Source organism: Epinephelus lanceolatus, chromosome 13 (assembly GCF_041903045.1).
Source record: "Epinephelus lanceolatus isolate andai-2023 chromosome 13, ASM4190304v1, whole genome shotgun sequence".
Lineage (NCBI taxonomy): Eukaryota > Metazoa > Chordata > Actinopteri > Perciformes > Serranidae > Epinephelus > Epinephelus lanceolatus.
Genome location: NC_135746.1, coordinates 36,763,973 through 36,775,685, shown reverse-complemented (window position 1 = coordinate 36,775,685; position 11,713 = coordinate 36,763,973). Strand labels below are relative to the sequence as shown.

General features: G+C 40.0%; 1 protein-coding gene across 7 annotated transcripts in view; it reads right to left on the bottom strand.

Moving 5' to 3' along the window:
- Positions 1-1,156: 1,156 nt before the first annotated feature.
- Positions 1,157-11,713, bottom strand: part of epha7 (eph receptor A7) — a 123,023-nt gene continuing 112,466 nt past the window's right edge. For all 7 annotated transcript variants that reach the window (XM_033647915.2, XM_033647919.2, XM_033647916.2 and 4 more), the window contains exons 15-17: positions 9,348-9,541; positions 8,558-8,713; positions 1,157-6,312 (exon numbers count right to left, since the gene is read on the bottom strand). In XM_033647915.2, coding sequence (XP_033503806.1) covers positions 6,198-6,312; positions 8,558-8,713; positions 9,348-9,541 — 465 coding nt within the window. In that variant the 3' untranslated portion in view covers positions 1,157-6,197. The remainder of the gene's footprint in view (positions 6,313-8,557; positions 8,714-9,347; positions 9,542-11,713) is intronic.

Below are 11,713 nucleotides of genomic sequence, written 5' to 3'. Positions count from 1 at the left end.
ACAAAAAACCTTGCGATAGTCTCCCTATGCAGAATTTGTTGCTCTTTATACTGTGTCGCCTTGCCCATTTGCCCCCATTATAATTACTCTAGCCACTAGAGGGCACCGCCTACACTAAATGTTAATATGGGCTGTAATAAGCTGCAACGTAAGTGATTGTTTTTTGTGGAGGACAGTCTCAAAGATTTAAACTAAGGGACAAAATAGTTTGAGATACATTTTGAACTGGTGAAAAATGGGAAAATCCAGAAATGAAACATCTCCCATCTCTGCTGAAATGTGATCCCTTCATGTTGACACGCTCGGCTCCTGGCCTGTAAGACACTAGTGTCTCCACTAGTCTGTTTAAAAGCAAACGTAATGTTATGTTCATTACATTGTTATATTGCTTATTACTAATGCAATATAAGTTGGATTTAGCACTGCAACACTTTTAATTTGCCGGAACATGTTATATTGATAAATGCCGGTTTAGCCGGTTTGCATAAAATCAGACCGGTTTAAGCTCATACACTGGATCAGACCGGCAAAACTAGACTCGAATAGAAATCAACCCAACTCCGATAGACCAAATTATTGTATTGACTGAAGAAAGATTATTATGTCAAGTGTTTACCTCAAGACTAAAATGTCCATATTTTCATTCAACATTAACTCCAAATAAGAAAGATGTAGCTAATGGCAGATCTTTCTATAGGTGACATAGGCAGTTGTCTAGGGCGCCAACTGGAGGGGGCACCAAAACCCCCGCTTATTAGAGCAGCAGAGTAAGAGATAATGAAAAGGCAAAAGCCATTAAAAAATAAGTCAAAATATTCAAAGTCGCACATGGCATATTTTTTTGTTATTTATAATTACTGTTTGTTAGCTAAAGTTGTTTATTTGTCTTGATTTCTAATTAGCTCTTGTTCTTCTTTGTAATAAATACAATAAATATAAAAAGATAATAAATAAAAGATAATAATAATTTGGGGGGGGTGGGGGGGTGGGGGGGGGCTCTGGCAATGGCTGCAGTTTACTAATGACCAAAACTCACATGAACTTCTGATCTCAAGATTATAAATCTAAAAATAGCTGATAAAATGAACACTCCACTGTATGAAAATGAGTAAGAATGATAATGACAAAAAACACTGCAAAGGACACCCAAAACTTCTATAGAGATCGTATTATATTTCCAAAAATATATGTACAGTCTATTACAAAGGTTACAAAGCAAAAAGAATTGTCTATGTAACAAGAAATCGTCTAATTAAATGATCTTACAGTTCTGCTGTTGGGGAAAATACTTTTGACCAGTGAATATTCTGAATACTTTCATCACAGAAAAATAAATAATAAATTGACATTTTGTATTACTGTACAACAACCTAAAATCAAAACAAAGTAAAGATGGAAATCCTATCAGCTGTCTTTGGTCCTAAATGAAAAATTATGTACAACTGAAATCTTGTGGGTGACAATAATTCATCTGCGAGATAGAAAAATATAGTGCATTTTCAATGTATTCAGAGCTCTCTACTGAGTAATATGTGTAAAAAACAATATAAATAAAATGTACAAGTTTTACAATTAGAACATATACAAAGATTCCCTCAAAGTCTCGTCTCTCTCTGACACAATCAACAGTGCTGCACTCTTTGGAATTATCCACCACCTCGCCAAAGCGGTGAAACTAATTTCCAACTGCTGAACCACAAGATTTGAAAAATAATGTCATACTCTATCTGCTATTCCTGATTCCAACCAACCCTCTACATCCTGTATGTTTTTTTTTCCTTTTTAAATTTTATACTCTTTTTATATTTTTGCTGAAACAGAGCCACAACAAATCTTTTCTTGTCCAGAGTTGAGCAACCTGAAGTTTAAATGTGGATGAATCGAGCTGAAACAGACAGTAAAGTGACTTGATGGTGAAGGTTACAGGTGATTTGGACGCTGAATGTATTGTATCCTGGCCGTAATCTCAATTTGGCTCAAACTGCTGTTTCCCCAGCACAGGAAAAAAGGGGACTGAGGCATTCTACCCTGGGGTGTGAGGGGCCTCCAGGGGCCCTGGTTTTAAAATCAGAGCAGGGGGGTGGAGGGGGTGAGAGAGAGTGCTGCCTGTGAACTGGGGAGTTTTGTGCTGACTGAATGACTTTATGCCGGTATTCAATTCAAAGGTCTGGCCAAGGCCCAATTGCTGAGCTCCGCTGTATGGATAAAGGGAGGGTGTGTGTGACACAGGGGCTCAGAGCTGGTCAGGGCTAATTCCTGGTGTCTCCTCACAAAGGTGAGTCCCACAGTGAAAATGGATCAATGCACGCATCCAAGCTAAGCCGAATCATTCTGAAAACACATGTAAAAACGACATGCATCCACACAAGCTTGTTCAGGTAATTTTTGTTAACATCTCTGCCCTTACAAAGCACCTGGACAAATGGGAAACAGGACATGTAGTCATCTTTTGGTGAAATTCAGTATTAAAGCTAAAATCTGGTAAATCAGCTGCACACACTGGGCAAACCTCCTGGTATACAGTGTTTAAAGGAATACTTCACCCCATATATTATTTGCTGTGTATCAATTACTCACTCTGTGTTACCCTGAATTCATGGAGAAAACTTTGATTTTCTCGCACGTCTCCACCGTGAATGGAGAATCCAAATACTGAGAAAATTCTTAATGAATTTAAGTGAATGGGGGCCGCCTTTAACAACAGCAAAACTACACCAAAACATTCATTTACAAACTCACATGTATTTTCCCTAAAGCTTTACTATTTAAAACACTTCCTTCCAGCTTCAGGCATTCATGAGTAGTGCACCTTGGTAGGCACATGCCTTTGAACTCTGCTTGTGCATTTCATTGAAAAGAGTTTGTAAACAGATGTTTTGATATAGTTTTGCTGTTGTAAAAACACGGCCCCCATTTACTTCAATTGATCAAGAATTTTCTTTGTTTTTGGATTCTTCGTTCATTGTGGAGGCATGTCAGGAAAACAGAGTTTTCTCTGCTACTTTAAGGTAACACAGGGTGAGTAATTGACATACAAAAGATCATTTTGGGGATTGAGTGTTCCTTTAATACAGCCAAAGTCAACAGCTAGTCCTCTTTCAGTTTTTTCTGTTTCTGTTGTCAGACAATGTAACTTATTTTAATTAGTAATTAAATTGCAGCTCATCATTACCTGTAAAACAGTCATTATAAAGGCAACTGTGCCGATGAAATCTAGAGCTCAATTAATTAGTTGATGAATTAATCAATAGAAAAATATACAAGTGACTAATTGTTTGAATTATTCTTTGGACAAAAAAATTCAAAGGTTGAATGTCCACATTGCTGGATTTTGCAGTCCTCTATATTAGTTAACTTAATATCTCTGGATTTTGCACAGTTAGTTGGACAAAACAAGGCATCTGAGGATGTAAACCAGGCATTCACAAAATGTGATGAGCAGTTTTTACTATTTTATAGACCAATGGATTACTTGGGAAAATAACTGGAAGAGGACTTGATAATGAAAATAGTCGTTAATTTCATCTTCAGTCATTTTTGAATGATCAGGAAAAATAAACAGAGAGAATGAGAACACCTGTATTGTGTATTCAGCTACACTAACATTTAAAACCCTTGACCCCAGAGAGGATTTTGCATGAGGTCAAGCCCAGTATGTTTAACTGTGCAGACTATGTGTGCAGACAGGATGTACCCGAACACATCCCCCCTTTGCAGTTGTGAATGTCTGCTGCCCACATCCGTTTTAGGATTAAAGCTACCCTCTTTACAGGTGACAGACTTTCCTCAATAGTGTCTAGGCAGGCTTACATTGTCCTTGTTTCCCCTCCCTTTCAGTTTTATCCACCCTGGAGAGCCTTTTCTAAAGGCTCCACACCAGATGAGTCTGGACATAGGGCCAAGACGGAGAGAAAAAGTTGTTTTCAAATGTGGCTGGCTTAACGTGGATGCAGTTTGAGAGATAATGGAGAGAAGGAACAAAGCTAGTAATGGTTTTACAGCTTGTCAGTGAGCCTAAGGTTGATGATTCCTGATGCTTTTTTTCTTTGCATTTGAGACAAAAACAGTTGAAAGACTGTAGCTTTGAAAATATAGATTTATCTCAGGTTACAGCAGCAGTAAAAGATATGGTTGTAATGGTTTTCCCCTATGAACAGCGCTCCTCTACATGACAGCTGAATAACTGCATTTTCTTATCAAAGAATACTGCACTAAAACATACTCAACATGGAAACTTTTTTTTTCTGTTTTTTTTTTTTTTCCTTTTGCATTTGAAGTGGAGACAGATGGCACCGAATAGGTTGATTGGCTTTTAGCACGTCTTCTGCAAAGCCCCCTCGTCTCTGTTCTCCATACAAAGCCGTATGGAAGAAAAGAGGAGCAATCTTAAGAGACACTTTAATGCATGTTCCATCACATCTACGCCTGTGAAGGGATGAGCGGCGGAGACGCATGAATAAACAAGGGGAGCTGCATGGCTGCCTACAGAGCTGGGACGGTGGGATTTAACAGCACGATCTGCGTCTGACTCGAGCTCCATCGTTTGGTCCTGCATTTTTAGACCCCGAACCCTGAAGGGGTTCTTTGATTTCTGGACGGCGCGTCGGGTGTCGGAAGATGATGTCAGCGTGGCTAATTGGCACCTTTCTAGTGTTTCGAATGGCGCCTCTTTCATCTCCGCAGCCACTCAGTTCAACATTTCCATGCCATGTTAGATTCCCATCAAACGTTTAGCATATCATAGCGGCAAAAATATGACATGATTATTTCATTTGATGACTTGGCACGGCAGTTTTTCCGAGCGCTTTTCAAAACCGTTTTTAGGTCAAAGAGGTACATTCCTTTTTCATTTCCCGGCGGTGACTGAATCGTTCCAAAGGGTTTGTCTCAGCACAGCACACACATGCGATAAAACCTAGCACCTTAAGAATCTCAGGTGAGGACCATTTCTACCTGGTTATTATTGCTCTGTTAAGTCCGTCTCTTCTCCGCCGACTGTGTCACTCGTGGCATTAAACCGTGCACTTGATTTTACCAGTTCAAGTTCCAGATAAAAAGACATCACACTACAAGGAAAACAAACAAATAGGGAGCTTGTCCACCCTTTAAATGAACGCAGAAAGCATTGCCATTGAAGTGCCTAAAATACTGGCAATACTAAACACATTTTAAGGCAGTATTACGTCTCGGATCCACCCTTAAAAAATTGTATTTGCAGCTGAAAACAAAAACACTGTGTGCAACATTTTAGGCAAAATGATGGCAAAACAATTTGTGGTGGCTTCAATTTCATCTTTCAACAGTGCTGCAACATTCTACTCAATAACCCAGTAACTGTTCTGCGTCTCCTGTAGTGAACACTAAGACAACGGATATTGCTACTCTGATATAAAAGTCTTTTGATTCGAAGAACAATTCGCCTCCTGCATCTCCTCAGTGTTGCACTCTTCAGAAAATTCCTTAATATAAAAAAAAGGTTGAAACCACGTCACTCCTGTAGGTCACAAACAAGCATGTGAGGATTTTCACTTCAACAGCACATGAAGGAAAACACTGCAAACAGTTCACACAGTCCAGCATGTGTCAGCACAAAAAGTACCTTTGAGCCTAAAAAGTTCCCTCCGCGTTTGGATAAAAGAGAGTTTACCCTGTTGTCAAGTCCAAGTAGAAGAGGAAAAAAAACTGCTGCATGGGCCACAACATGTCACTGTGGCGGACAGGAAGAAAATTAACAAATAAGAAAAAAAGGAACAAGTGAAACCACCGCAAGTAGACAGGTTTTGTTCTTTTTAAAGGAAATCCATAGCTGTGGTGTGCACTTTAAATCATTAAGTTAAAGAAACTCCTGTTCAATGCGCCTTTTGATATGTGGTTGAGTTCATAAGCGCTTCCATAAAATCAAAACAAAAAAAGAAGAAGAAGAAGAAGAAAAAAGTAAGTCATCTCGTCCAGGTAGTTTCTTTTTTTGTTGCTGTTTTTTTGCCCTTTTCCTCTCTTTAGTGCCCTTTGAAGAGGCGGACCACAATCCTTCACTGAGGAACAAAGGAATGATTTCACTCCAGACACAGCCGGAAGAGTCAGACATAACAGACGTCCGTTTACTTTGACGATTATCCCGGTTACGTCCCAGGCACTGCTCCAGATAAGTTCTGTTTTTGTGTTTTTTTGCCCTGCCCGATGCGGCCCGTCGCGGTTCGTCACACCTGGACGCCCGTGCCGTGGAGATGCAGCATCTGGGCTCTCATAGTCTGTATGCTGCTCATGATCTTTTTCTGATGGCCCACCAGCGTGATCCCCAAGCTCATCACGTCCCTGCAAGACAGGACAACACATCAATCAATTCACCGGACCACAGTGAGGGGGCAATACAAGTGCGATTTACAGCCTCAGCTTTTTCATTATTGGGAGTAAAGGGTAGAAAAGAGGCAGCTAAACACAACAGCACACTTGTTTATGAATCTCATCAATGTCAAGGGTGACGTAGCAAAAAAAGTATGAGATGAAGTTTTCTTGGGAGGTGTTTTTGGAAAGTTTATACGAACTCCTGTGCACTTTACGTGGACGTGGAGACGAATGTTGACTTCTGATGGTCATTGGAAGTTTTGAGTAACAACTCAAGGGCAAGCCACAGTCTGGGCTGAGGCTCATATTCAGCTGCTCTCAACTAGTAAGAATGCAATAAACAGCAAAGAGTTCACTTAAGTTTAAGATGAGGACACACTACATTAGAATGTCTGAATTAATGTATTCACAGATCATTTACAGTTCCTAAATCCCACACGTGACATGAAATGCTTATTTGCATTATCCTGTTAACATGAACAAGTGCACAGGAGCTCTCAGCTAACTGTACTTGCTGTAGTTATGTTAAAAGAAAATGATGGTATAGAACAGAACAGCAATGGAGTCATGTAATTTCTATTTTTTTAAACAGTAACACTGTTCTTATAATCAATTTTAATAATTTCTGCTTTGCTGTTTTTTTTTATTTGTGTTAAATTAGGCTTCCACTACTACAACATCAAACTCAATTATTTGTGCAGATGTTTACGTAAAGCCAAAGCCCTTTGAGCCCATAGAAAGCTTTTAATGCGAAACGTGTATGTAAGTGTTGAGTTTCACTGAGGGGAGCAGAAAAGACTGGAAATACTTAGTGTATGAAACTGTTTCTTTCTGATCTAAGGACAACCTCAGAACAAGAGAGCAGCTAATGGAATTAGTGTGTACATAATATCTATTAAGAGATATCTGCATATGTATGCTTATCTGTAGGTAATGGGGCAAGATTTAGGTATCGGAATGGTTCTGCTTTGTAGTCCAAGCAGTAGAGACTCAATAGCAACGTTTGTTTCCAATAACCTCTGGGTAGAAGACCCCTGCTTCACTAACAACAAATGTAACGGGGCAGAGCAAAAATAGACAGGAAGTCTGTATTGCTGCGACGTGTAGTTACATTTTGGGGACGATCAGGCTACGATGTAGGGTACGGCGTCGATTCAGTGCACAAGTATAAATCCCGCTTTACCCTTCTGTCAGACAGCCTTTTCTGACGGGGAACTGGAGCCATTATTTCAAAGCCACCAGACTCCATTGACAACAATTCATTGTGTATATATTTTTTGCATATATTTTGCAGAACATGGAAGTTGATGGTTTATGATTGCTGATCAGTTATTGTGTATGCTAAAGCAGTGAAAATATTCCAAATATAGTGTAACCTTAACTGATATTGATTCTTTTTTTTAGGTGGCTATAATATGTTTTTCTTCGGCCCCCTCCCCAGTAGTACATTGCGTAGCCACTAGCAAAGGACCACAGTCCATAACGTAAGCAGAGAAGAAACGTCAGATAGTTTGGACCACTGTGTTTAAATATGTATCTTTAAATATCACAGTTACGGCTGAAAATGACGACAGATTTCACATATTTCCGCAATTAAAATCATTTGCTGATTATCTTCCCAGAAATGACTGATGTTGTCAGCTTGACATCATAGTGATACTGTCTGTTGACCAATAATGTTTCATTGGCCAGCAAAAAGTCTGTGGAGAGAAAAAGAGGCAGAAGGCACTGGCAGAACGCGATCCTGGAATCCATCTGCTACTGTCTGATGACAATCTAGTTCTTCATAAGAAATTAGTCAAAATGACTGTTGCACGGAGGACAAAATCTTGGCCCAGATATCTGCTGGCTACACCGGATCTGACATTTGAATGTACATTACACTGAACTGACATCTTATAAACATGGAGGAAGTGTTGAGTTTGCTTGAACAGCAAATTAAAATAGAAGTAAGGCAAGAAATAAAGGCCTGGTTGTTCTGGCTCTGGTTTGGGTCAGAAAAGGCCCAGGCCAGTATTTGAAAATGCATAGTACGTTAGAGAAACCTCATGGGATGGCAGTCTACCAAAACTCTGCCTGAATGCTTAAGAGTGGATTTGTTTACTCAGAGTGGGGTAGAAGGAAGTGGAGTGTAGGTGAGATCACAGCCTGAATGTGGCTGGTATTAATGTTCTCTACTGATGCTTAACCACTTGAGGGCTTCATATCTACTTACTCGATTGACATCCTGGCCACAGATTCCAGGGAACTGTAGCCAGCTGCTGTGAAGTTGTCTCTGTATCGTTCCATCTTGATGGCTTCCAGCCACTCTCCCACTGAGCGGAAAGCGGTGAAGTCTGGTGTGCTCTGATCTAACAGTGGACTAATTGGTCTGTGGGATGAGCACAGAATGATGTTTATGTCTTATGTGAAAAGGAAACGTTCCGCTGAAAACACAATCAAGCAGGAGACGAGACAAAGCGACGACCAAAGGCATCCAGCGGTGCAGTAAATTGCAAGTAGGGGAAAAAAACTAGCTGATTGGAGGCTTCAATCAATAAGAAATTCACAAACAGATGTAGCATGTCAGTTTTCTGCTTCCGAAAATTATTTTTAGTCAATAACTCTTAAATCTGAATGCATTCGCCACATAAAGACCCCATATAATAAAGTGCTTTTTAACCAGCTGTAACCTCTCGATCTCACCTTGGGAAAGTATGTTCTCACTGCAAATAGAGTGAGTCTGACAAACGTCACAGTGAGGTCTGGAGTTCCCACTGCACTTTAAAGTACCAGGAACTCATTACAGAGATTGATTTAAAAGCCCTGCTATTGACCATAAAGCCATGGAAGCTGCTTTGGGGTATCGATCTCTTGGGATTTATCTTTCATCTGTGAACTACAGAGGCTAAATCATCCACTGGACACTTTGGATCATCTGCTAATGCACTAAAAATAAAAGTTCAAATTCTTTATTGTACCAAGCCACATTTTAAAATGATTCATTTGGGGTTTTATTTCCTCACCTTGTACATGTTCCAACTGGGGTTTTCAAAGTGTTAGGGTTGCGGATCATCTTATCAAGGATGCCGACTATCTGATCGAATTTGGGACGTTCGGCTCTGTCTTTCTGCCAGCAGTCCAGCATTAGCTGATGCAGGCCAGGTGGACAGTCCATTGGGGCTGGAAGACGGTAGCCCTCCTCTATCGCCTTTATGACCTGGAGAATGCAAAACAGATGGGAGTCATTAGTATCAGCATTTAGTATCACCCTAACCCTAAACCCTTTGATATCACCCTAACCCTCACGTCTTTAGTATTACTCTGTTAACTTTTTAGTTAAAGGAATACTTTAAACCAAAATGACCATCAGTTTATCAGTAGCTCACCTTGAGTTACCTTAAATTTATGAAGAAAACTTTGGTTTTCTTGCACGCCTCAACAGTGAATGAAGAACCCAAACAATTGAGAAAATTCATGACGACTTAAAGTTAATGGGGGCCATGTTTAGCAACAGCACAACTATGTCAAAACATCTTTCTCACATGGCTCTGGCAGTATCATCCAAGTGTCATTTATCCACTCGTATGCTCAGTTCTTCCCAAGCACATGTATTGTTTGCTAAAACCTTTCGATTGAAAAGACTTCCACATAAAGACTCCCACACACGGCAAGTAGCGTTCCGGAGCAACAGAATGCGTTTGAACTCTGCACGTTCATTGCATTGAAATCCCACCTACCAGCTTGGTTTTGGCCAGGAGTTCTGCTGTCACTCACCCACGCCTGTCGCTTCCTGGCAAATAAATGCACTGGGAGGTGGGATTTCAGTGAGAGCAAGGGCAGAGTTCGAATGCATTCATCATGTGTGCACGAGACTTTTTGGACATGTTTTAAATAGTAAGGTTTTCGTGAAAATGCATGTGTTTGATAAGTACTATGCATGAGACTTGACACAAGTTGTGTGAGTTTGATATTGAATGCTTTTATATAGTTTTGCTGTGTTAAACGTGGACCCCATTTACTTCAACTCATCAAGAATTTTCTATGTTTTTGGATTATTTGTTTACCGCTGAGGCATGAGAGAAAAACAAAATTGTTCTTCACAAATTCAACATAATACAGGATGAGTAATTGCTATACAAATTATCATTTTGGGGGTGAAGTGTTCCTTTAATATCACTCTAACCCTCAGTTCCCTGACACTTATGGCAACATTTAATTCAACAGTTTGATTGCTGACATCCAGGGGCACAATGTTTGACACAACAATGGTGTCATGGAGGGAGGTTTCCAGAGCTATCTGACAGCCATTTCAGACGGAGAATAATGGCATTTTCACTTTCACCTAAATGTTTAAGATTATATATTTGAATTATGGACTGAAGGCCGGGATGTTGGCTTTGGTTTTAGTTTGATGTGCTTAGTTGTAAACCTTTTGTCTAATTAGTCCAAACGTCACCACCTCAGCAGTGAAGTTGGTGAGCAAAATATTATAAGTCACAGCTGACCAAAATAAAGAATGTAAGATCCAGCATGTCATATCACCATCATTTGATGGTCATATCAAAAAAACTGTGTGATTTATTCAGCTCAGGCACATTACCAAAATCAGACCTTTTCACTCATTTACTGATCCTGAAAAGGTTACTTTTATTTTGTCTTGGCTTGATTATCCTAGCTCTCCTCTTGCTGGGCGCAGTCAGAAAACAATCTCCTGCCTTCAGTTAGTGCTAAACGTTGTAGCTGGGCTTTTGACCAACTCTTTTGGAGACGGAATCATATTACACCTGCCCTTGTCTCTCTTTACTGGCTGACTGCAAGTTTTAGAATTGATTTCAACATTTCACTGATAAACTTTGCGGCACTACAAGGTCAAGGTTACATTGTAGGTATTTAGCGTGTTATATGCCACAGTGCAGACTCACTTCCCTGAGTTTAATTTCCCACGTTGCTCATGTGTGTAAACAAAAGGCTATATTTATACAGCTCTGATAAATAATAGAAAAGATCTGTCCACTGTGTCTTTAAACCTAATCTATTGTCACTCTGCATCATGCATGCAGTTAAGCACAGAGTTCATTAAAAGTCAATGCGGTGAGAACAGTAGGTGCAGTGGGCACTTTGATTTGAGCCCCTAGCTCCCCGTCCTTTATTGTGTGGATAAGGAGCTGTGTACGTTTCTGCATATATTCATCAGCTATTTCTGTCAGGACCGCTCAGACAAGAATGAGTCATGGAGGGAAAAGGTGTCAAAACACTGCAACTGTTGGGAAAAATGCAAATAACGTTCTTCCTGCATCCCCGGAGGATGTTTGCTGACATCTTGACAAAGTGCAAAAATTTCTGACATTGATGTCTGTCAAGTAGCAGAGCGTCAAAACACCACATACGC